This window comes from Hippoglossus hippoglossus, chromosome 9 (assembly GCF_009819705.1).
Source record: "Hippoglossus hippoglossus isolate fHipHip1 chromosome 9, fHipHip1.pri, whole genome shotgun sequence".
NCBI classification, from domain to species: Eukaryota; Metazoa; Chordata; class Actinopteri; order Pleuronectiformes; family Pleuronectidae; genus Hippoglossus; species Hippoglossus hippoglossus.
Window position 1 is genome coordinate 24,260,707 of NC_047159.1, and position 27,670 is coordinate 24,288,376.

The window sequence follows — 27,670 nt, forward strand, 5'->3', positions numbered from 1 at the left end:
TACTTTTTTATTTCCTTCAGAGAATTCTCTCATGCACTGTTTGACCTATTGTTTTAATAACTTTATAATATCTGTTTAAAAAAATACAATGGTGCTTCTATAATGCAGTTCTTACACATACAATAAGTCTCTGCTATGACGTGTGTTGGGTGACATGGGCAACAAAGTGTCACTGAGTTTTCTGAGGGTGGATGTTTGGTCATAAGTTATTAAAAGCAACTGCACTGCACAGAAAACTAAAGACTCTTGCTGTTGTGCGTGTATCGCTGCCACACTTATGATAAGGGGCTGACAGGCCGACAATACCACTCCATTGTACCTTAACTACATCACTCACCCAATTCAAATTCTTTCCGACAGTCTTCTATTCATTCACCGTGGATTAACATGGCAAACAAGACAACCTCAGACAAACGTCATCCATTTATGGAGAAGGCACATACATAATTGTGAAAGTCAAAAAGTATCAAAAACAGGAAATATGGTAATTCACACGTTTCACCCTGAGACCAAAAGGAGGAAATCACTTTGTTTATGCAAAGTTTGTGAAACATCGAAATCCACCAAGTTTGGTTAAGGTGGCTGAATGAAACACTGACTTAGATTCAATAAAATTGTATTAATATGCTGCCAAATTACACCTTACATTATCTAAAGGCACTTTACACAGTTAGGTCGAGCCCTCACTATGGGGAAGAGAGACCAGGAACAGCTGTGTAACTGTCATATTCAAGCTCTGTCAGACAGGTTGTTATAATGAGTGATATTTATAGAAGTAATGATGATGTTAATACTAGCAGCACCAGGTAATAATACAATAATAACAGAGAAAGAGAAAGAGAAAGAGAAAGGGAAAGGGAACAAGAAAATAAATAAACTTATAGGTGAAGGCCATTACTTTAAATAGAATTAAACTCTGAAAAGCCTCAGTTTACAAACAAAATTAACTTAGCTAGGGCGGCGTGTAGCTCGGCTGGTAGAGCTGCCGCCCCAACGAGGCAAAGCCACAACCCGCAGACGCCCATGTTCGATTTGTCATCCATGACCATTTATGCATGTCCTCCCCCACTCTCTCTCTGTTCCCTTTTCACAGCTTACTCTCCATCCTATCCATTAAATGCAATAAAGGCCAAAACATATAAAAAACATATTTTTTTAACTTAACTCGAAAGGTTTTGTGTATTTTTTCAAAGGTTAAATGTCATCCCCTATGAAGCAGTGTGATTCTGAGTAGCAGGTAGACTGAGAGTAGAGCCTATCAGGGATATGAAAGTACAGAATTAGTGCTTTGATAGGGAAAAGGTGTTTAAAATGCAAAGTGAATTTCTCCCACGGCCTTCAGATAATCAGATGGAATTGTTTGTTTTATTACAAAACCCTGTAAATATCACACTAAAAGAAAAATAATATAATTATGTGATTATATTCTTTGCTGCGGGCATGGAGCTGCTCTTTATAGCTGTGTACTTCATGATGTTGATTGCAGTGTTGGGGAAGTACTGGTGAAATTCCCCTTAAATAACTGCGGTAGAGACACTGTAAAGAGATCGAGCACAGAGATTCAAGCCTTGTGTCAACACAGACTAACAAATGAGTAAACACTTAATCCTAAGAATTCCCTTCTGTTTATCTTCTGTTATCAGCCTGGTCCTGTGACAGCTTCTATTTACCATTTCACATTTACTGCCAAACCCCAGGTAATGCTGTTGATCAAAGAAAGTCATGTTCAAATCAGTAGTTTGAAGTGGTGCCGGTCGTTTTCTGTTGCAGATTAACAGGAAAATCAACACTGTCACACATTGTTGTAGATCATAACATAATATAGCAGTATAGGGTTTTATTGTGAAAGAATACATTTTACCATATAGTATACCTTAATATACAATATAATTATATGTGATAACAGATATAGATATATAGATAGATGTTTTGAATACTGTTAGGATTTATGAATGTGGCACTAAGTGCACTAAGTTGACCCCAAGCACAGGTAAAAGACAGCAGAGGTTAGTTCCATATGGACAAGCAGGGTAACAATATTTTCTAAAAACGAAAAGACAAGAGGTTGGCCCTTGGGAAGCAATTGCACGACAAAGGTGAACAGCTTTCTTGCTCAGTCTTGGTTGTTGAACCTGTTCTACTGCAAAGTCTTGCAGCTGGTGTGTGGGAGAACTGAACCCAGTGATGCAACCAGCCAGCAGCACACGCAGTCAGGTGTAGGAACCACAAACCCCCCCCTAAAACTCACAGCAGGAAAACCACAAAGAACAACAAAATATTGAGACAAGGATGATACTGTGTAAGACTGCAGAGTAGTGTGGCAGAATATTACATGTATTCAAGGTTAGTCTGGTATATTAGAATATATTACATAGTGATGTATTGTAATAGTATATAAATATAGTGGTAAAAGAAGATGAAATTGGAATATCAGCAACTTTAGTTCAAAATCTATCAGCGCTGACCTTGTTAACCTGCATTAGCCACAATATATACCTTCAATTCCTTTGACATGCAGATCTAGTATTTTTCTAAATCAGGGGCCACAAGGGCCAATTATGTATCCAACATCTATGCTCAATTCCTGATTCAGTAAGGTGGACATTTAAGTCATTACTTGTTTAACTCTATAGCTTTGAGCAAAGCCACACATCACTGAATACGTGAAGCACATTATGTACTTCAAAAAACATAACAAATAATAAAAAATGAAAACTCTTAACAAATTGCCATACATTTTTGTTAGTACTGTTAGTAAGTGACTAGATTTATTAAATCTACTGACAGGTCAGGGGCACCTCAGGGGCCAATCAGGTTTCAGCTGGGGTGAGGGTCCCCCTGGCACTGCTCCTGGATCTGCCCCTGTGCTGAGTCACTCTTTCTTCATTTTCTTCTTCCTCATCTGTACACGCTTCGGAAAAAGTCGACCAAATGATGAATGTACTTACTCACAAATGAAATCGCATGATCAGAGTGATATCACCATAACACAGTGAAGATAAAAGATTGTAAACTATTCTAATGAAGGCAGCACATGAGATTCTGTCAGTGCAGAGCTGCAGGGGTCAAAGACCTGGTCAACAATGGCTGCCTTCTGGGAAAAGCTTTGCTGATACAAAGGCCACATTCAGCACCCTGACCACCCTCCCTTCTCATCATTGTCTACTACCCGTCCATGGACTCACATCCGCATGACCACAGCGGGCTGAGTCCAGGCTGATTTCCCATCAGTGACAAATAGGCTTTCAGAGGATTGTCTTTGTGTTTGTGTTTGTCTCAGATGCTGCTGTTCCAAAAAATCACCAGACCTTTTCTCACGGGGGTAAACCCCTGAAAGTTGAGTCAACACTTGTTGACAAAACAGCACATTCATGCTGATTAGATGCAGAGGTTCACCGACGTTGAGTCAACAAGGGAGGTGAGCCTGTTACCACCAGTCTACCTTAATTCTTGTTTTGCCTTGCTAAGTTTTTCTAAAGGTTGTCTTGTCTGAACACAGTTTGATATGTTTCATATGTTTAGTAGGCATATTTCAGGTTTTGATCTGGAAAAGTATATGAAACACTGAATCCTAAACAGACCACAGTGAGTGACTATTATATGCTGTGGTCTTGCCCAAAACTTTTTCCTTTCTGGGTCTCACTTTTTGACACCATTTCCAAGGCACATGGCTCCAATATTATACCTTCTCCAATTATTCGTGATTTTGATGTACTCTCAGCTCAGTGGGATTCCATCTACTCCACTCGGTAACAGAAGGTCATTGCATTCTCCTCGTTATTAGCTAGGCTCTCGGATCTTGGAATGGAAAGATGTGAGCGCTCCAACAACCAGCCAATGGATCAGAGATGTGATGCAGAACGTCAAGCTGGAGGAAATCAGATACACCCTCAATAGCTCTATTAAGAAATTCCACAAAACCTGGGACCCCCTGATCAAATGTGTTAATAGTCCACCTAGCATGGAACTATGACCTCACACCTCCACATTTAATCGGCCTTATCAAACCTTAAACACACTGTGACGCACTTGGTTTTCTATGTATTTTGTAATGGTTTTCCCCTTTTGTTTCTGTGTGTCTTTTGTGTTTTCCTTGTACATTATCTGGTTGTGATCTTGTAAGTTAGAATGTGAGTTAATGCTGTTTTAAAAATCTCAAAAAATTAAGTTAAAAAAATATATCCTTAAAGGCGCTAAAGTCCGGACTTAATATAAAAAGGAATGTTTGGATCAAAGTGTAACAGTCTACATTTATCTGAAAACGTGTGTGCAGTGAAGGCATGTTGGCACCTCGACTCAGCAGCTGGGTCTTATTTGTAGTGAATCCCTTTTCTCATACTAGATTCTTCACTCAGACTAACGTGACCCACTTTTGGTTTCGTGTTTGCAAATGTTAAATGAGCAGTTTTTTGAGCTGATAGCAGTATTTCAAATATTTGTTGAACATGCCTGCTATTGCCATTAGTGTTAGTATCACTAAAGCCTGGAAATAAACTGAACAAAAATGTACCATCTTTACCTCCAGCTGATCTGAAGCTGCAGGAGAATCCCCCCCATTCTCTCCAGCGCCTCCCTGAGGATGTTCAGGAAACAGCTTAAAGTAATTACTTATTACAGTGGCTCCAGAGAGTATCTTACCTTATCTTATCTTATCTATTCTTATCTTACGAGATAAAAGATGTGCTTTGGGTTTCCGGGGATATTTAGCCCGACCTCACACTTGTGGGGCAGTACTGGTGACTCTCCTCTATTGAAAGTAGCTAAAGTTTTTCCAAAATGTGCTTAATTCATCCCCCCGGTACTAAAGGGTGTAACAAGTCAGTAAATCCCCTGATGATGTCACAAAGCAGTTTTTGAAAGCAGCAGCCAACAAGGAAATGGCATCACTGGGCACGCCGAAAAAACGGTGTCAGTCAGTTACTAACATTTGTGTTTAGTGCTGGCTCTCCTATTGTGGTCCAACCAAAGAAGAAAGAACATAATTGCTATACAGTGCTCAAGCAATAGGTTCTTTAGAAGAGATACTTTCAATAATGCGCTAAATGGTGTACATTGACACTGAGATAAATAAAACCACACCATGTGAAATATTACTACATTTGATGTGCTATATAGTTATTCATGAGGGATATTACTACTCATGTGCAATATTACTATTCATGTGCAATATTATTATTCATGTACAATATTATTATTTCATGTACAATATTACAATCCATGTGTAATATTAATTTGTATGTACAATATTACTGTTAATGTGCAATATTACTACGCATGTTAAATATTACTATTTCATGAACAATATTAGAATTAATGTGTAATATAACTATTTATGTGTAATATTACAATCTGTGTATAGTTGTATATTGTTTTATTCTATTTGACTCTATTGTATATTATATACAATTCTTGCCTCAAACTTGAAAATAATTATATTATTGAATACTATTGTACATAATACTCTCACTGTAATCTTAGAGCACGCTGGCACAATAATTACCTTTTCAATCAATAAAGTTTTATCGTATCTTATCTTATCTAATTATGAGTTAAAGCTAAAAGATGTGCTTTGTGTTTCGGGGATATTTTCATGATCACACAGAGAATACAGAGAATATTGCCACCGTTGACATCTTGTGCAAGATGAAAATGAGTATGTATTTTGGAATAATATTTTATATATTTTTTTAGTATACTTTTTTTTCCCCGTAGTTATAAAATGTGTTTGTGGAAACCTATTGGTTGTCATGGGCCCAGCAGGGGGAATCTTGGGTTTTGTAAATGATCTTTCTCAGATGGCTGAAAGAGCCTGACCCTCCAACAGTGTGGGAACAGACCATTCACAGCTGATCCCTGGTGATGTGTTTATTATACCAAAGCAAAGTGCCTCCAAGAGCTGTGCTTGTTTTCTCAATCCACTCTCCAGTGACCTCTGTGGAGTCCCTTTCTTATCTGTATTCATGAGGGTGCTCCCTCATTTTGAGAGCTTTGTTTCTTCATTTCATGGCAAGATTTCGTAATGTCCCTCAGAACTCTGCCCTCTCTCTAAAGTAGTCCCTGCCCCAGTGGAAATATGTTCAGATATACTGTTGCTGAACAACTGTCCTGAACTTCAGTTTAAGTCTTTCTCCTTCTTCTGCTCAGGCTGTGTCTCTGTGCTTGCCAAATTTCTGCTCTCAGGTTTCCGCTCTTGCCCAGATTTTTGTGAAATGACCCAGTCTGAAGGGTTTGTCGCTGACAAATGTAACAGTCATGTCCTCATCACAGGCGTGTTCGCTTCTTACAGTGTCCCTCACAGGCAATCACCATTTAACTCCTTTATGTGTCTGAACAGGTCAGAAAAAAAGTTACTCCAGTTCTGTTTGCGTCTCATTGCCTTCACCAACGATGTTATGTTTTTGCTCCTGTCTGTTTGTCCATTGTTTCACTGCCAGCTGCATTACGCAAAACTACAAAAGGGATTTGTATGACATGTTTTCAAAGGATGCAGCATTGGCCAAGAAAAAGCCTATAAAGTTTTGGAGCGGATCTGGATTTGGATCAACATTGCAAGATTGGGCGTTTTTGCCAGTTTCTTGATGGATCTTAATGAAAAGAATCTGTCATTTTCAGCAACTGCAATTTGGTGTGGCTTGATTGAATTTACTGTTGGGTCTTGGCTGAGTTATGAGCTCTACTGAGTAGTTTTTCAATACTGCTGTATACTATTGACTGATTATGAACCTCCCATCAGGCATGAATAGACACAAATAGCATAAGTAGCTCATAACATGATTTTTTTTAACTATTTACTTTTTATATCAAATCAATTGAATGTTACTGATTCCCTTTTTCTAAATTTTCTGATTTAGTTTGGATTATTGCATTGATGGCAGCATGTGCAGAAGGCTCCATTCATTTCAGACCATTTACACTTGATCTGTACTGATGGTCTCAAATGAATCTCCCTATTAATAGCACAATAATCTGTGTGGTTCTTTTTTTAGAGGGGACTTTGAGGTGTCATATCGGCATACGACATTTGGACAAAATGTCAGTAAAGGGAGGTAGATATTGGAATGGGAGTGCTCTTATGTATCTCACCTTAAGGATCCATCTTAAATGATGGGTTAAGGCAAACCAGAATTGTGATCAATTCTGATTGGATACACTGCAGGCTGTGTATGTTGTTGCTTGTGATGTGTCTGTTTTTGTTTGTTACCTGCCTAGGGACGACACATGTGAATTAGCATTCGGGTATGTTTGCATGTTGTGTTTTTAATTCTGATGTTCATTAACATGCTCTGTCCCTATCAAATAAATAAATAAATAAATAGAATTATAATTACCTACTCCAAGGAGCTTATGGTTTCACCTGTGTCTGTCTGTTTGTTAGTTCATTTGTCAGCAGGTTTACAAAATACATACAAAAGCGATTCACAGCAATCTTGATGGAGGGATGAGGCCTGGACCAAGGAAGAACCATTTCAATTCTGGTGAGGCTCCTCAGGGGAGAAACTGATCTGAAGCTTATTTAATCACTTTGCTTTTCAGTTTTTGTCAGCAAACAATGTTTGGATCTTGATAAAGAAATCTGATATATATGACCTAGGCGAAGGTTTGCTCTCTAACGAGTGTCCGATTGATCTATGACTCCAGTGGCCAGCAGGTTGATGAGGAGGACGAACACCATGTTGACCATGATCAGCTTGATGTCCTTCCTCCAGTTGGAGTGACCCACTTTCAGAGACATCAACAAGTATCTCAGAGGAGAGAAATATGAGATGATCCACTGACGCAACACAGTGTGTATTCCTGTCACACTGTTTCAGACACTGAGATCACAAACCATGAAAAAGTCCCAGAGAGTTGATCAGCCCCATCCTCTGTCCCTGTGGTTCAGAGAGCATCAAGCCACATTCACCTCCTCTGCATCTGAGGAAGGTAACAATGACACAATCAACAATAATTCAGCAACCAGTTTATGCCGAAAGACCAAGTTGGCTTGTTCAAAACAGATGTAACTTGTAACAAGTGGCTGACACACTTGCAAAGCTAAATGGAATGGAGCCATAATTAATTAATCTATTTATTTTTGTATTTATTTATTATAATGAATGTATTAATTACAATAATTAATATATATGGCTGTGCTTTATGATATTTGAATTAAAATGTCTGTGGCTGTTAGTGTCCAACAGCTTACATACTGTACCTACTGTAATGATAAGAGTCATTACTGAAAGTCACCCATTTCCTGGAATGAGAAGACAAGAATAACAGGTTATACACTTTACAGAGGGTGGTAACTTTATTCCTGATAATGAGCACGACAGCCTGTAGTATGCGATTAAACCTCAGACAAAACAAAAGGTTGTTGGATTGACAAACTGAATTACAGTGTTACATATTATGAGTTGGTTTCACTCAAACTCAGTATAAGGTAATACTGTATTACAGTAAAGTCGCGTAAACTACAGTAAGTAAAAGAAGTCGAGTTAATATAACTATCATTAATATCATTATTTTGAAGTTTGAGGCAATGTATTTCCATGGGCCCACTTTTTCATTTGTTTTCTCCTACTGTAATTAAAATCTTTTAAATGTTATTTGTATAGTTCCAAAACACAACATACATGATCTCAAGGCATTTATTGAGGTTGAGGTCTCACAGTATCATAAAGAAATCCAACAATTCCCACAACAAGCAAGAAACTGGCGATGATGTCTTGACTATGGGCTGGTGATGCTTTTTTTTTGTTTGGATTAATACTCGATGTAAGTGTTGTGATAGTGTTTGGAAGAAAATGTATCTCTTCATGAATTGTTCACCTGAGGTAATAGCATGCTCTACATTCGTCTCCATCAGGGTTTTTTTTTTTTATATAATTGTGAAATGTAAGTGCAACTGCTGACAAAACATAAACTAATTCAGGCAAACCAGCAACAGCATATTAATATACTGTGTTGCTGATATGTTGTGCGCTCCTCTCCCCTTATAGTGAGGAAAAAATACATTATGTCCTATAAAAATAAAACAGACAATGATGGGGCAGACATTGAGACAGAGCCAGATGATCTGGGTGTTGAGAGTGCTGAATAAAAACAGCAGGAAGTGGAGAGCACGCCAGAAGACTTCTGAGTTGGAGAGACTATTTTTCAAAGTGAGGGCACAGAGCAGGAAGGAGAGACGATCCTGAGAGTGAGGCTGAGGGTGACATTCAAGAAGAGTGTGAGACACACACAGATGATACAAGCACTGGACAATCAGGTTTGTGATGTTGAAAAAATATTTTCCTTCTTGTAAAGCAGTGTCATTAGAGTTCATATGGTGTGTAAACCATGGCATAGGGGATGAAGACGTAAAGAGAGTTTGTTGTGAGGATAGGAAGTTTATTAAAAAATAAATCACAACAGTCACAAAAACTGCTCTTCAATCGGCCTTTGAATAAACATGTGTGTAGCTGATAAGAAGAACAGTTCTTGAGATATACAAGTCACATACTGACAGAGCTTTCTGGAATCACTAGACAGAGGAAAGGTCACTGTTATTGATAGATCATTCTTTTTCATTTTCTAACACATACAGGTAGATGGAGGGTGAGGAGGGGAGGGAAGAGGGTAAGAAGGGTAGGGGGTTAAGGTGTAAATTAATGAGGGGAGCTGGGATGAGGGGATGATTGACAGGGCAGAGGGAGAGAAAGGATGGGAGAGGAGATTAGGAGGATTTGAAGTTGAAGAGAAAACAGGGGAACCTCCTCCTCGTCGTCCCCTCATTCTCCTCCTTCTCTCTCTTCTTCCTTTCTTTCTTTTTCATCTTCTTCTCCTCCTTCTTCCTTTCTTTCTTCTCCATCTTCTCCTCCTTCTCGCTCTTCTTCCTTTCTTTCTTCTCCTCTTTCTCCTTCTTGACCCTCTCCTTGTAGCTGTCAGTCTTCAAGGCCTGTTCCTGAAAACACAGAGACAACATAAGTTTCACTCTTTTCTTTTTCAAAGTCTGAATCGGAAACAAATCAACAATCCAATATTATTCAATCAGAATGAGTTGGTGTAACGTACCTGAAGCACAATGTTCTGCTGGATCGGGAGTTTTATGGCGTCCTCCAGCTTGATTTCCTTTTCTAGGGACTCCTCGTGCTCAGTGGACCTCCTTTCATCTAAGTCTCTAATTTCTTTTTGCAGCTCCTCTATTTCCTCGGACCTGCCCTCATTTTTGAGGATGTAGTGCTGCAGCTTGTCCTGCTGGAGCTTCAGGTCTGCATTCGGGGAGACGACCTCTTCCTCTTTTACTTTAAAGCTCATGTTCATGTTTCTGAGCTCCTTCTCCAGCTCCTTCTTTTTGGCTTTTTCAGACTCCACGAGCTGAATCAAGCTGGTCAGATCGTCTTTGGACTTCAACAGAAGTGAGGCAGAATACTCCAACTTCTCGACCATCTTCTTCCTCTCTTCTCCCCAGGAAATATTTTCCATGGTGATCTGCTTTTTGGGAGCAGCGTTTTCAGCCCTCAGCTTCTCCAGCCGTTGGTTTTCAGCCTCCAGGTCTTTCACCCGGGCGTTTTTAGCCTTCAGCAAGGCATTTTCAGCCTTCAGCAAGGCATTTTCAGCCTTCAGCAAGGCATTTTCAGCCTCCAGTCGGCCGTTTAGTACCTCCATCTCCTTCAGCCAGGCGTTTTCAGCCTCTAGCTCCTCCAGACGGGCGTTTTCAGCCTTCAGCAAGGCATTTTCAGCCTTCAGCAAGGCATTTTCAGCCTCCAGTCGGCCGTTTAGTACCTCCATCTCCTTCAGCCAGGCGTTTTCAGCCTCTAGCTCCTCCAGACGGGCGCTTTCAGCCTCCAGCTCCTTCAGACGGGCGTTTTCAGCCGCCAGCTCCTGGTTCTCCCTCTGCGAGTCCTGGAGGGCTCGGCGGAGCCTTTTCTTCATGCCGCACTTGTGTTGCTCATCTCCTGAGCTTTTGATCCTCTCCATGTCGATTAACAGGTGCTGCAGTGTAGCAAGAAGGTTTTTGTAGAGTACTTTCTTCTGTAGCTGTGTACAAAAGTTTTTGTAGAGTATTCTCTTGTCTTGTGATGGTCGAAAGTCACTGGAGAGAAGTTTCTCATGTGTCTGACGTTGGCTCACGGTCGTCGTGTCTGGTTCCACTGACAAATGTTTCTCTTAAATAGGTGAGCTAATTTGCTATGATATGTTTCATTCTACAACACTAGTATGACTTTGAAGTTGATCAAAGGAGGATTCCTATCAAAGGATGATTCCTTTGATCAACTTCAAAGTCATACTTTAATCACAGATGAAGACCATAGATTGTATATATAGATGGACGTAGGGTCCGTGACGTCACCCGTTGGTTTCTGAAGAGTGAAAATGAGGCTAGTAGTAGGCGTTCACCCGGCGCCATCTTGCCGGTGCTGACTCCTCCTAGTTCCTATATGTAGTAACTATATGTTTCACAAATGTCCTAATACGGGCTGGTATAACCACCATTACTATTGCCACCTTGTTTATTTAGCCTGTTATGGAATTTACAGTGAATTAGACAGTTTAGATAAGATTATAATCTCCACACACCACTGTTGGTTCTCATATTTATTATATAATTATGTTTTCACACTGAGAGAAGTGGAGAGACTTGATGTGGACTGTTATCAACAGCTCTGTGGGAGATTATCACCTTGAATATAACAGATGAGGTAGAAAGACATTTTATCTATTTGTACAATGTTTTATTTCTTTCAGTACATTACATTTCATTTAGCTGATGCTTTTATCCAAAGCGACTTACAATATGTGCATTTAACCATGAGGGTACAAACCCAGAGCCCAGTACATCGGTTCTGTCTGAAATCTGTGGTGCTTCCACCTGCTTAACACAGAATAAACTGTAAGAACCAGTCTTTGCTGGAACATACACAACATAAAACATCCTTTTATAGTGAGTTTCTTCTTTTCATTAGATGAAGCACTGCAGCACCTGATGTCCTCAGCATCCACTGTGGCAGCAACATGGTGGAGATCGGCAGCTTCAGGCTGGTCAACATGAGGACGACCTGCACCAGCTTCATCTGCACAACACTTCATGTTTTCCTCCCTTAACTAAAGATGGCCTGCAACTGTTTAGAGTTGGCAGTCATTGCTAAGTGTCATGGATAATATAGTTAATTTCTATATTCATTATGGTTGGTTAAAAAAATGAACACTTATCAGAACAATGTTTATCTTTTACTTTCTGATTTGATACACTTTAGATAAAAACCCAGTGTTTTATTTTTCTTCTTTGCCATAAGAGACAGAACACAGTCAGCACAGCTGTGTCCTTCAGGCTTGTCCGTCCCTAATAAAATGACAGGAAACATAAAAGTATGGCATTATTGTAGAGGAAGTGTTACTTATGAACAAAGTTTGTATCCTTATTTACTGTGGATATTCAACTATGTATTTGAATATGGTTTTGGATTAAACATTGCACTACCAAGACAATGAATGTACAGTATGGAGTTCTTCCACATTAATAGTATTGCATATATAATTTAGTACATTATGTATTATGTGCAATAATTTGCTTTGATTGTTTGTAAGTTATGAAAACAGGTCTGTACCTGGAGTCAGTGTTGAAGTGATGACTGTCAGTGTTCAGTCTGGTTGGATTCCAGTTGTATCTCATGTTGGACAGGTGCAGGCTGTCTGAGTCACCTAGAGGAACATTCAACACAAATACACAGATATGTAAAGTCATACATGTGCCAGGTTAACTCCTTAACAGACTTTTACATGGTAAAAATAAAAGTTTATTACTTCAAAGTTCATCAGATCATAATCACTTCAGCTTAGGAAATAGGTGGTGGACATCAGCCTCAGGTTCTCTATGTGACTGTCTATTCTAGTAAAGTTACACTTCCTATAATTTATTTATGTGACAAAAAAATACATTATTCTGCATGTCCACTTATTTAACACAATAATTCAGTAAAGTCTGCCTCAGATTAACGATGTAAAAACTGAATGTAGCCGACAAGTTTAGTTTTCACTAACACGTTACAACACATCAACACCAATACTCTGAATAAAGAGCTTTAGGAGACGTAATGCTACTTTAAACAGCTGCTCTTAAAATGCAGATGTGACTTTAAATACTCACGTTTCAGTTGATCACAGTAAATCTGTTTCTGCAGAATAATAATCTGTGTAACGTAGTCAAGTCAAATGGGTTGGCGAGTGAAACAACTTTACATAACATTAGATATCTTACGTGGTGGAGCTTATTCTCCAAACACACACAGTCGCCTGTCTCAGTTTAAACGATTCATAACGCTTCTCTCTGCTGTGTGGACCGGTTCATGTCAGTTCAATAACTCCCGTACGGTCCCGTTAGCATCGCCATTACTGCTGGTATCTTGCCTGCAGGCTAGCGGAGCTAAACTAACAAGCCAGGTACAGAGACACCGATACCTGCTCATCACTACTAACACATAAATAACATACTATACTTTACTTACCACTGAAACGGGAGCGCAGACGTCTTTAACTTCATGTGATAATTATTCATAATATCAAACCTCTATATAATTTAAACGAGTGAGTTAGAAAAAAATTCACCCCCCTCAGAGTTGTCATGAAGGAAGAACTTAGTGATTGAGACTAAAACCGTTTTTTGAACCAGGCTGTTGTTAAGACTAAAATCTATGTTTTTCTTTGTGTGTGTGTCTGTGAAGATGGCAATGAAACTAAACTCTAAACAAATGCAGTAGGTTAGACAGGGGTGGGGGCAGGGGCAGTTTGGGCTGAATATGTGGGAGAATGTGTGGCCTTCACATAGTGACTGATAGTAGCCGTTGCTGGCTGGTTTTAATCTTGAAGTTGGTTGGTGTGTGTGTGTGTGTGCGTCACATCGCAGTTCAGTCTCGCACCTGTCTGATAATGCCTGTTTGAGAAGACTGTACATCTGTGGCATACAATACACTATACTTTAACTTGTTCTCATACCTAACTTACTATATTACAGCCTAAACTCCATTAGCTTTATTCAAACATCACACATACATGAATGCACTGTTTTCTTAAGAAACTGTGACATACCCTTAGAAAGAATTCAAGCAGCTGCCACTAGGGTCTGAAGGACAGATAGGAAAGGCGCATGCCATACTGAAGACTCACAAGCCGTCAGCCGATTCAAGGCTTGTTTTAAAACACCAAACCAAACTGTCAGAAAAAGATTTGCCCAGCAACGGTCAGAGGAGGGGCGAAACTGGGAGCGGCTCCTCATCATTGCCGGATTCCAGTGCCAAGAGGCTGGGACCAGGCCTGTGCACTAGCCACGGTGACTCCCCCTCGTTATTGACCAATGAAGTTCTACCTACTATTATAAATATTGCACCCGCCGTCCGTTCGGCGCGACTCTAGACTACCCCGCGCTATTAGGTGGCCGGGGCTGTACGTTGAGTGCCCATAGCTATGTTGTAGCTTTTCATTGCTCCTAAATAAATACCTTTTGAACCAAACCAAGATGGACTCTTCTCATATCTCGGGATAAAAGAACACAACACTGTAAACAGGTTTAATTCTGCTCTAAAGTCGGGCTTTTTAACATGGGAGTCAATGGTAATTGACTCCTTCTTGGAGCCAGCCTCAAGTGGCCACCCAGTGAACTGCATCTTTTTGCACTTCCGTATTGGCCTCATCGCTCAGCCCGGGATGTTGCCCCTTGGGTGTAAACGTAGAAGTATGTAGTACTTGTGTAGTTGTATTTATGATTGAATTAATAAAATGCCAATCAATATCCCATTGGTGTTTTTTGATTGCTCTATGTGCCTTATATATTTTTGGCTTGTCTTTCTCCACAGATATCAGCAAATGTAAAGAAAACCCATCAATGCAGCCTAACTTGAACTTGTTTCCAAGAACCTTGATGGGGGACAGGAGAAGGAGCTTCAAGGCGGCCTGGTATAACCTCCATCCCTGGCTTGAGTATTCTAAACTATCGGACTCTGCATATTGTTAAGCCTGCAGACATTTGAGCCCTCCTAATAGTACAGAGACAGTATATGACTCACCATCAGGATTCAGCTGAAGCTAACAGGAAAGTGTTTTATTTTGTTTTTAATATTGTAATTTGATGAAATTGTAACTCTTACAAATACCAATCCAAGTATTATATGTTAGTTATTTTTTTAGTGCACTATTACTTTATAAACGGTACTGAACGAAAAATGTTGAAAGCTTGAACACTGTCTTTGTCTCTTTTGTCCTGGGTTGAATGCGCCCCTCTGACAAAACAACTGGCCCCAGCCTGCCCCCTCAGTAAAATAGGTCTAGAACCAAGATCCAGATCCATTGGTCCAGATCCAGTGGCGGTGATCCAGAATGCGTCCAATCCCGTCCTCGTCGCCAGGTTTGTGGTGGAAATTCTTGGTGAGAGAAGTTAAATAAGGATTCTCAGATCGAACTATCTTTTGTACATTTATTATAGCAGGAATTACAACAGAGAATATAAAAAAAATACCAAAAGAGTATGTCTAGGAATATAATCGAGAATCTTATCAGAATATATTAGAGTCTATATTTAGCTGCATAGGACAGAGTTCTCAACACCACAATGTGATGCAGAAGTCTGACCAAGAGGAGTTCACTCCTTTGGATATTTATGATATTCTGGTCATACCATCATCTTCAGAAAAGGAAAAAACCTTTCATCCAGGATCCCTCTGCCAGCTCCCACACTACGCAATCAGCCGCAGTGCTTTTGGGCACAGATATCTTGTTTCTTACAAGGTCAAGGGAGGTTCATGCACAAAAGGTAAAATAAAGTTCATGGAGTAGAAAAACATTACATACAAGGTATAGCAGACAGTTAAAATTTCCATTACAGTCTATATCATCCCAATAAAAAACAGAACAAATGAACGTGAACTAGTTCTTTTTCATCTGTATGAATTGAACTTTGAACTGGTTCTTTTTAAGTGTGAACTGGCTCAACACTGAGAATAACAGTTGTTGTTGTCTGGATCCTGCAGCTCAAATACCTGCAGAATATTAAACAGACAGAACCTGTGTTTTGGGAGTGAAGTGATCTATTGCGTCAATATGGTGTTATGAGCTCTTTGATATATCAATCGATCAATCAATCAATTAATCAATCAAATTTTATTTGCATAGGCCATATTCACAAATCACAATTTGTCTTATAGGGTTTAACAAGGTGTGAAATACTCTGTTCTTAACACTCAACAAGAGTAAAACTACCAAAAAAATCTTATTAACAGGGAAAAAATCCGTAGAAACCTCTGTGAGAGCCAGATGTGAGGGATCCCTCTCCCAGGAGGGACAGAAGTGCAATAGATGCCACGTGTAATGGAGAAAATGGAGGACGGTTTAAAGCCTACTCTTAACTTGTAGAAAGGGTGTCTGCCTCCCGAACAGAAACTAGAAGATGAGTGCACAGGAGAGGAGCTTGATAGCTGAAATCTCTGGCTGAGAGGTAGAGTGGTCGTCTTTCAACCAAAAGGTCTACAGCTCAATCCCCAGTCTTCCCCATCTGCATGCCGAAGTGTCCTTGGGCAAGATGCTGAATCCCAAATTGACCCTCATAGAACAATAAAGTGCTGCTAATAGATGCAGTGTGTGAATGGGTGAATGGCAAACTGTACTGTGAAGTGCTTTGAGTGGTCATCAAGACTAGAAAAGTGCTATACAAACCATTTACACTACTTTTAGAGACTTTAGGGACGACAGGTAAGCCTGAATTCTGGGAGCACAGTGTTTTAGTGGGTTTCTATTGTATTAGGTTAGTATGTGTGGGTGTCTTTTAAACTCTGGAGTGAATCAAACAAAAAGTTTTGTTCTGTTCAGGTTCTAATAACTTGTGATGAGTGTTGGTGTTTATAGTGAAATTGTTAAGTGAGCTCAGGCCAGTGAGATGACGACACTGAGACTCTGACACGAAGCCTGTGTGTGAGTGTAATGCTGCGTTCCAGATGACTCGGGCGTCAGATATTCCCTTTTATCACACTGAGAGCAACTAAATGGTCGTTTCTTCTCCTTTCTCCAGCTGCAGCAGAAAGTCTCATGTACCGACACCCGCAGCAGTTACAGGCGCACATGTTCCTCCTTTCTGCGCACTTTGAGTCTCGGGGCGAACAAACAGAGCCAGCTGGCCGGTAAAACAGAAACACCTAGTTCAGAGCGACCCCTGCTGGACTGGAGGACACATGTTAGTAATCAGTTCTGAAGCAGAGAAAAAAAAAGAAATTTCAACATATAAACATGCTAAGAACATACATGTTGTAAAAAGGAAAACATTTAACCACAAAATGACAGAGGAGACATATTGATTCCTGGTTCCAGGACCAATTCTTATATTTAAGCTCTGTCTGGTTGTTATAATGTAAACGATTGGAGTGATATTTACAGATGTGATGATGTAATTAATAATTAGCAACAGTTTATATATTAACAATCAATATAACAATAATATGCTGTGTGTAGTTTCACCATGTAGGAAGTGTCACTATCAAATTCCTGATATCTCCGACTCTGAATTGCAAGACGGAGGCTGATGTTTACATGTTTTTCCTACTTGGCTGCTCATAGTTAGGGTTTAATGAATATGGCTCTTTGTACAGCCTGACAGTGACGCCAGCAGGACTCTGGAAAGTAGCTTCATGTTGAATGAATAAACCTACTCTACCTAAACCGACTCTAGGTAAATCAAACAGGGAATCCCAGGCTGCAGTTGCTGGTCTTTGTGATCTCTGATCAAATATTTCTTGAGAAAATGTCATCATGTGAACATCCTCACTAATGCTGATCCATGGGTGGAAGCTTGTGAGAAGCTAACTTTTGTCTGGAAAGTGTGCTCTACTGGAAGCTGTGTTAGGTTGCATTCTGGGAAGTATTGGATGCTTCTTTGTTAATATCGGCCCAAAATTAGAGCCAGAAATTTGGAAAATCTTGGTCTACACCCTGCTGGTTTGATTTTTATCATTGTTTTTTATTACTTTGAAGGTGATGGCTGGTCTTATATTTATAATGTCCATAAATATTTTTCAATATTTGTATCTGCTTCAGCAATGTTGAAAATTCAGCAAATCTTTAACTCCAGTTGTCTTCTTCACCATGCACCTCAACAGGCTCAGATCAATGTGTGACGTCAAATTGTTTTATTGTTAAACAGAGTCAGATTTTATTTTCATGTTTGCTATTGCTTAGTTGGGTGCGTGGTACTAAAGCCTCATGTCTCAGGTCAGCCAGGCCATCTGTCTCCATCTTGTGGCAATTTAACAAACAGCAATTGAGGGGGAAAGCATCACAGGAGAGCCAGAGAAAATATAATTTTCTTTTATTTCAGACCATTAAAACCATTTAATGCCATGGGCCCCCAGTTAAAGACCCTCAGTTAATGGCATTGTAAAAAAAAAAACTTCAACAGTGGGAGACCTGCTGTAGCTGGAGCCTGTATGAACAGAAACATGAACATGCAGTATGAGCGTGTTAAAAAGGTAATGAGATGTAGATTACTGCACCTTGGAGGCACTGTTAAAAAAGAAAGAAAAGGCACACATTGAGAAATTTGTTCCAAGAGAGCCTCCTTCTCATAACTACATCTAGAAAATGATTGAACAGTAGAGAAACTGAACTGTGCTACTTTTATAATTAATCAATCTGGACTAATTATTAATCCAAAAATCACATACAGCTTCCATTTTGATTTAAAAAGATTGAACAGGAGTAACATAATGCTTTTAATAAATAGTCTCTAAGGAACAGATACTTTCATATACATAGAGGAGAGAGTATTTATGACTATATACAGTTCATAATGGGCATTGCTTGGAGTTCTTTGAAACTAAACTGGTTCGGTAACAGCAGAGCGGGATGGGAGGTGAGAAACAGATGTGTCTGACTTGTTTCCTGAAAAATGCACAATATGTGTTGGGATATAATTTTCAAATTTTAAGGGCCTGTTTGGACCCAACAGGGGGCGCTATGGAGGTGCTGCAAATTGTGTCCATCAGCTGGCTGGCTCGAGGAGCCTTATCCTCAGACACCACAACAGATGGTTTTAGTTTTTTTTCTTTTAAATGAACTAAGTTCAAGTTGCTATATTTCTAGAGTTAAGACACAGCAAAGGAAAGAATGATCAGTTTTAAAAGACTGATGAATCTGCTCAGCATAATTGTATAAATCCCTTCTAAAAGGACCACTTAAACATAAATGCAAATGCAGTGCTGCTTTTCACCTGTAGGTCTTCTCTTCACTTTCATGGCCCAAATCAAACTCAGATGTCTGTATTTTGAAAGATAAACAGGTATTTTGAACCTTAATGCACGCCGTTATGTGATGTTTAACCTACTACAGCTGTTGTTTTTGTGCATAAAAACTGTTTTGTAACTTTGACCTCAAACTAGCGACAGAGCAGAAAAACCTCAAACACCAGTTAAGTAGCTCAAGAACCAAAGCAGGCTTTACATTCAATAATTCTTTCTCTATATGCCTGAATACAAAGAAGCTGGAAGCATTTTTCAAAGGACATACTCGCATAAATATCCAGCACACAATTAAGCCTTTCATTAAATATGTCATGACCTAAAATTGTTACAGATTTCTCCAATGTCAAAAATGTTTTTGTACACAGCATCTTTCCTCTTTTAAACTATACAAACTGTCCTTTGTAGTGCATTTAGGTGACAAACAGAATAACTAGAAATATGGATTATTTCCATCCACACATATTAAAGTGACTTCTTCTTTGCCAGGAGGAAATAACTGCTGGTGGTGAAACAGGGATGGTAACGCGATGAAATGTCCTTTAAGAACAGTGACAAGTGTTTCTTTCCTGGTGTCAGGTGAACGCCTTAGACCTTATAGAGATTTCTGTTTAATTTCACACAAGTTCAATGGCTGGTATTGGGATGGAAAAATTGTGTGTCGTTAAAGTGCCTTAAACCAATGAAGTCCTTGAAATCCAATATTATCATGAAAGTTACCAGTAGAAACGAACTAAGAAGAAGGAAAGGTTTCACCAGACAGCAGTGATATCTATATATCACTTTGTATACTGTACAGTAGGGATGTTTAAGGCTTGGCGGGGGTAGGCTCTACAGAAGACCCTGAAGAACTGATGGGGATGACTCCAGTGGCCAGCAGGATGATGATCAGGACGATGATGAGGACGATCACCACGATGACCACGACCATCTTGGCGTTCTTCCACCAGTAGGAGCGAGCCACTTTCTGAGAAGTCTGTTTGAAGTGCTGAGCCTGAGGTAGAGAGAGATGTCTGTGAGAAGGCAAATGGCCGAGCGAGAGGCTCTGGACCTTCTCCAGAGTGTTTCCTGCCAAGCCCTAGTATAAACTCATAATGATAATGACCGAATGAGCTGATGTGAGAACACAGCAGGAGACCCTCATCAGGATTCAGCGCGAGCGAGTGAATGTGTATATGACGTTCTTTTACATGCAAGACACAAAAATTAAAAACAAGAAGAATACAAATATCTCAGGATGAAATAGCGGTGCCATAAACGTAGAAAAGATAAGGGCAGACACCTCTGTCGATGTGCTGTAAACAAAATGTTCTCCACAGCGGAATTTATATGTCACGTTCTGCCTCCTGCATGCGGCACTACCGCTCAACTGATTGCTGAAGAGATTTCTATGTTGTTGTGAACGTGTCTGACGGGAGAATCTCCTTCTGCATGAAAGACAAACTCTGGATAAAGTCCGGACCCGATTGTTTCTCTGGAGTTCATTCCTGAAAACGGCTTTATTAATAGAAAATGAAGGGACAGAAAATACATCATCACTGTTTCCAGTGGCAAGCTGACGGGATGACTAATATCAAGACAGAGTAAAACATCCTGTTGTAGAAATAGTGGGCAGGTTCTTTCTCACTGATTTAGTGTAAAAATGCCTCTCCACCAAGTGAGATACAGTATATTCTATCACTTCCTGTCCTCGTCTTCTTTGGCTTTTTTTTACCAGTTACAGTATCACAGTTATTTCTGCTACCTGGAGAAAGCTTCCAGTAGCTACTGAAAAAAAAAACAAAGATGTTATCCTCCTCCTGTTTTGGTTGAGCTGTGGCAGATGCACTTCCTTTGTGCCATAAAATGAGCCATTTCATGCCCAGTGGCAGATAGAATTTCATAGTGAAAACAACGCTTATGGGGAACCGATCTCAATGCAGATGGTGTCGTTGTTATGTAGCCATTACATTGTGAAATCAAGATTCACTTCATAATGACAAAGCAAAAAAGGGCAATGTAAGAGGAGTGAATCATGGGCTCACTGGCTTTTACTGAGACAGCTACATGCAACAGACAAATTGAAGGAATAAACTCCCGCTGTGACACTGACCCCTGCCTGCAGGTCCTCAGACTTTCCCATGAGGTCGTCCAGTCTCTCTCCTCGGGCCAGGATCCGGTCCACGTTCTCCGTCATGATGTTTTTCACCCCATCGACCTGATCCTTCAAGGTCTGCACCTTGTCCTGAGGCTCTGGTTCCGCCCCCACTCCTCCCCGCTCCTTGCATTGGACAGAAAAGTAATTTCAGAAAGTTATTTGAGGAACAAAGTAGAGAACATGTCCAAAATGTGTGTTTTAATCAATGTGTAAAAGGCCACTGTGGAATTCAGCTGACAAAACTCTTAATTGTGTTTGTATCAAGTGATTCTGAATAAATGGAAAAACAAAAGGATATTGTTGAGTTTAGACAACACCACAAAATAAACTTTGTCGTCTCTCGGTGGAACTATTGGAGGTTTTGGATTATTACAACACATTGGAACATGTATTTTAGTTTCTGTCAGCACTGAAACTGGTCTGGTATTTAGCCCTTATTGATATATAGTGAAGCGGTGGACAGAACAATAGAAACACCTGTCATTAACACACCTGTACTGTCTTGTTTGTCAGCCTCCAAAATGATCATTAAGTTGAATCAACAGTCTTGTTGCTGGACAATCATTTTGAACATCCTTGCTTTACCAACCTGGCTCCTCCTCATTGTGCTCGATTCACATGTGTAAACTGTGGTAATTGTGACAGGCGATGTTGAAGAGGAAGGCAGAATGGCCAAAGTGGCATCATCTTCTAAATCTCTTCATCTGTGACAGTTTTACCATGAGGCCTCCTACTTGTTATCCCATTGGCTGAATTCATCTGTTTTACAGAAATCTAGAGATGAAATCTCTCACTGAAGTCTTGGATTTTCAGCAGCAGGTGGTGGCTTTGAGATTCCAGTCCCTCGGGCAGCTGCACATGACAGCACCGCCTACAGGCTGTCACACTATTGTTTTTATGTGTGGGAGCACCTCCTATAGCATGTCTGCATTCACCAGGAAGATAAGCTGTGATCTTATAAAGCCAAGTGTTCAATCAAAGCAGAAATGTTGTTCACAGTGGTGTGTGTGTGTGTGTGTCAACATACATACAGTCACCTCAAAGTTCCATAGAAAGGCAGCTGACTGTAAACAAACTGTCTCTAGGAAACAGAGCAGGTTGCAATGTCATCTGCTGCCTTCTCTCTCTCTTGTCACCCTCCCCATTATCCTCATTCCTTCCTTCTTTCTAGTGTTTCTTCCTTCATTCTTTTAGCCCTGCCCCCTTTTTTTGGTAAATTAACTCCTTCCTTTAACTGATCTCTTGTTTACTCTCTTCATTTTTCCAAAGCTCACCTTTTTCATTTTCCTTTGGAGCTGTCTACAGTGTACATGATGGAAATAGCTGCTTTTGATCATGTACACTTTGTATTTTGTTACTTTTGCATTTAATTGAAAACTGTTCCTGTTCTTAATCTCTGTATCATAATGCTACAAACATTTCTGCATTCTTTCCAGATACCTTTCTGTACATAATGACATATGAAGCAGGTGTATTCTCTTTGTTCTCCTCCTGTAACAGATCTAGTAGTTCACCGAGGCCTGTTGAATGGCTGACAGCCATAAAGTATGCACATTCACATAGAGAGGGAGACAGAAACATGCCAAACACAAGATGTTCATGCACCGATGACTACATACAGTATCCTTTGCAAATAATTTAACCTGTTATAAGACTCAAAGAGGAATTCGCCCAAACATGTCTCTGCCAGGCCAGGGAAGTGGCTTCGGTCAAACAATAAAATTAAAGAAAAAAGGAAATATTTAGCTGATATAAGGGGTTTACGTATGATCGTAAGGAGGTGCTCTGTAAAATGTGAGTGTGATAAATCATTTCTGTGGAAATGTTTGAGTGGGGCTGTAAATGTAAAGGATGGATTAGATTTTAATTGGTAGGCCATGCGAAATCCACACTACTCAAACCCTAATCTAGTCAAATGGGAATTTGCCTCAATCTGTGAATGCACACATTGAGGTTAGAATAATCTACAGGCAGGTATTAAATGGTTTGAATATCTTATTGCAAAAGTACCACTAATAAATGCTGCAGGCTACAGAAAAACACTGGTGGTTTAGCACTTGCCCTCAGCATGGCTTGAGTCAGTATAGCTGGAGTTCAAAGGTTTGTCTGGAGCTTCACTGAGCGGAAAGTCAATGTTTCAAAACCACAGAGGACACGGCTTCTAAACTGTTCAGTGGAGGGAGCAACAGTTTCATGTCAATAGCCTCTGACAGATACTCATTAGACCCCATGCACCCTCAGAGGACAACCTTTTGTTACTGATAACTGGCTGAGAAGATCTGTGGTGGAAGTTGAAAACCAAGTCACAGTGCTGAGAACACGGAAGGACAGAAAGTAAATATAGGTTTGCACTGTCTGTAGCTCTCATGAATAATAATAATAATAATAATAATAATAATAATAATAATAATAATAATAATAACAGTTCTTTACTTCACTCATCAAAGATCCTGGGACGTCCTGTTATGTTTTTACTGACGCTGCTTGGAGAAGTGTAGTCAGAAAGATTTCTAAATTCAAACTTGACAGTTTTAAGTAAAATACAGGTACAGTGAACTATAGGAAATATTCTAGAAAAGGAAAGAATCACCTATGGAGTCAGAAATCAAGAACTGAATATCTGAAATAATGGAATAAATGGATTATGTTTATAGGTCACAATTAAATGATAATGTTACAGACATCAATCCTGAAGTTCTTTTTTTTCTGAATATGTAAATGGTTAAGTATGCAACATGTAACTGTACATGTATGTGGGTAAATATATTTACATATGTGAATGCACAAACCTAATTGTTTGTCATTCTTTCTTTTCTTAGTTGTGATTGCTAAATTTAACCCTTTTTCCGTTCATGAAAAACACAATAATATTGTCAGACTGCTATATGTATCATTAACCTGAAATGTAAAATTGAATGTAACATTGTATGAACCCTGGCCCTCCTACAATTAAAGAAAGAAGTTTCAGAAGCATCTTTTCAATTCAGAATAATACATTAAGTAAAACAACACTTCATTCAATAACATGATTCATGACAACTACTTCTCTTAGTGCAGTGAACTCTCCAGTTTGTTTATCTTTAGCATTAATGCTAATACAGGAGTGTGACAAAGTTAAGCTAACAATATATAGACTGGGATGGGATAGTTCACCCAAAAATGAAAATGCACTCATTATCTACTCACCACTATGCTGATGGAAGGGTTGGTGAAGTGTTCAAGTCCACAAATCACTTTTAGACTTACAGGGGTGAATAGCGTTGCAGCCCCGATATTCAAATTCGACTCAAAACAGTGGCATTTACATGTTAATAGCCTAAATGTCCACTGTTATCCTCCTCCTAGTTACTGCTGCAGCTCATGAGTTCTCACAAGACACTTGGATGACATCACAGGAGCAGTATGGAGGCGTTGTCTGTTTTTATACGTTTAAAGAAGTGGCCATCAGTTAATTCAATTATTTTGGATTTGGCTGCAACACTGTTTACCCCTGAAAGTCCAAAAAGGTTTTGTGGACTGAAACACTTCACCCACCCCTCCATCGGCATAGCGGGGAGTAAATAATGAGTGAATGTTCATTTTTGGGTGAACTATCCCTTTAAATAGAGTTGGATATAATGGTGGATAAAAGATATTAGATAATATATAAAGTGCTTATTAGAGAGAAATGTTACAGTATAGGAGAGGCCATTAGTTAAAGTACACTGAAGGGTGCACTGAACTCCGGATAATCTCCTGATACTTTCCAAAGGAGTTTTGTGTGAGAACGCAAATGTCAGAATGAGAAGCTCCGGACTTTCTCCGACAGCCCCCTGGTGATAACTCCGGAGAGTGTCTCTGTCAGTAAGCTTCACGTCTCTACATCTGTCAGCAGAGGGATCGGCCGACAGTTAAGAGGCGCAGGATAATGTGGGGAAACCCGATATTTGATCACGTGAAGAACAGAATAAACATCGGCTGAGTTACAACATGAGTAAAGTACTTTACTGGGAAGTGTCAGGATTAGCTCCAGAGGGGACAACCACTCGTGTAGTCCCAGACTGTAGCTTTCAGCGGTGTGAGGTAATCGGGCCATTTTGTTCAGCGACACCATGGGGACCTCACCATGAAAAGTGAATTCAGGGACTTCACTTGTTTTCTGACAACTTTAAGTGAAATAAAACTGATTATATCCGGATATCCACCTGTTGCTGGTCGTTCAACATGGTGACGGCGGAGTCTTACAGAACAACACAAACAATCTTCAGCCATTATCACCTACCGCATCAATGTCCATGTTGTTGGAGAAGAAGTCCTCTGACCGGTGGAGCCACTCACTTTAAAGTTGACGCTAATGACTGAAATCTTGGATTTAAAAGCCTTTTGGAGACGTGAAAGTTTGAATGTCCTCCGAGTAAATTTGTTTTCTACTGTGTTTCACTTCCTGGTTGTTTCTTTTTCCTTCAGACTGAATTCTGTCTCCTCAAGTGTCAGATCAACTGTAACACAGCCTCAGCTTCCTGAGCACCTTTCCAAAATAAAAGACATTTCTGTGCCTTCTTGAAGAACACATCAGTGTTTACAGATTAGAACAACTATTCAAAAGCCTCATGATGGAAATTAAAGCATTTTTAGTCTTAATTGTATTTTCAGCCATATTTAAGACGCAATGTCAATACATTGAAGGCTACAGTGAGAAAAAGCTTTTCAAACATCTGACCTGAAGTTTTGCTCATAGACTGGGTGTTATGAAACACTTACATTCAACAAAGAAAGATAATACTATGTTGTGTGATTTTTGTGGCGATGTGTAGGTGTATTATCTGTATTTCATACGTATTCCCGGTGTAAAATCAATGCTTTTATTCTGAAGGCATCATGTGAGTCCACCTTTTATAATGGGGATGGCATCACACCAAGGTGTTTCCATCATGTGTTGGACTGAGGAACTATTGACAGTGTTTTCTGTGTGTTTATAAGTGTGTTTAGTTTGTATATATTAATTACTCAACTTGGTTTTATATCATCTTCTGTGTTTATGATCAAAAACAGGAGGTGTGAAGTCCAAGAAAGCAGAACTAAGAATATACTGATTCACAGGGAGGCCACAGTTAGTTTAACATTAGTTTTAGAATGAAATATAACATTGTCTTGAACACAATGAATACATATTTTACAGTAAATAAGGGAAATAGCGTCTTACAAAAAGCAGACGAACAAGATAGATAACCAAAGCATAAAATAAAAGTGATTAAAGCTTAACTAAAATTGTAACACAAATGATTTTATCATCCCACTGACTTTGCATTTAAATATGTATGATATTGTTATAATAATTTCAACAAAAAAGAAATCAGAAGTCATGATATTATAACATGCAACTTTATTATGACCTGTTTAAGATGTAGCCTACCATCTACAGTAAACATGAACTCCCTCTAATGTGCACGTTGCTCACTTTGAATGCAAAACTAATGCTGATTCAGGTATGATACATCCATTTATAGACTGCCCAGTACGTGTTGTAATACACTTCAACATCCCACTCTTCTGGATCTTACATTTTGATTACTAATTTCTCATTAGATTTTTTTGTTTCAATGTTATTTGATATTACATTTTAGACAAATTGTTTATTTTTATAAAAATGTTTTGCTTCTTCAATTTGTCAAGGAGCTGTGGATTCTATACACTTGTTTAATCGTGCACCTTTAGGCCAAAGATTTATCCTTTCATCACAGGGAAATAAAACACATTACTCTGTAATTTCAACATTAATCATTTCTCACTATGTTGTGTTGTTGTACTTTATGAAATCTTGGCCCCATCTGTGCTTTGCAGCTCATTCCTTAACACAATAACTGAGTATCTGTAGATCAGCAGCAATGTCCTGTGTCATCGAATCTGATGAGATAAAGATGTTTCAGTGTCCTGATCCACATGAGAAACAGTTGCCAGTGTGTAGGACTACCACGAATCATGCCTGCTTTTCTCAATAAATCAGTGAAAGAATAAATATAACTGCAGATCACCACAGGACTTCTGGAACTCCAATGTGTTTCTCAGCAGCGACTCCTCCCTTTCCCACAGCTCCTTGACGTAATGATGTTAAGTTGAGTCCCACCCAACCAGCAGCACCAGCCCAGACCAACCGGTTTCACCTCAACCTTGAGAGGCTGAAATACCGATTAACTGCTGTTGTGTCAGACAACTGCTGCAGGCTACGTGAATCATGAGCAGCTACAAATAATCCAGGCCCATCCCATTAAAAAATAATGTCCATGGTAAAAGCACTGTTCATTGCATTCTTGGTAAATTGTAT

At 39.5% G+C, this 27,670-nt stretch overlaps 1 protein-coding gene across 1 annotated transcript; it reads right to left on the bottom strand.

Annotated features, from left to right (window-relative positions):
- Window positions 1–19,560: 19,560 nt before the first annotated feature.
- On the bottom strand, window positions 19,561–25,850 carry vamp8 (vesicle-associated membrane protein 8 (endobrevin)). The gene is made up of 3 exons (XM_034596076.1): window positions 25,631–25,850; window positions 21,325–21,492; window positions 19,561–20,226 (listed from the first exon to the last, which is right to left on the bottom strand). Exons 1-3 carry the CDS (start codon window positions 25,643–25,645, stop codon window positions 20,041–20,043), a joined length of 369 nt encoding a protein of 122 aa, XP_034451967.1. The 5' UTR covers window positions 25,646–25,850; the 3' UTR covers window positions 19,561–20,040.
- Between the last annotated feature and the right edge of the window lie 1,820 nt (window positions 25,851–27,670).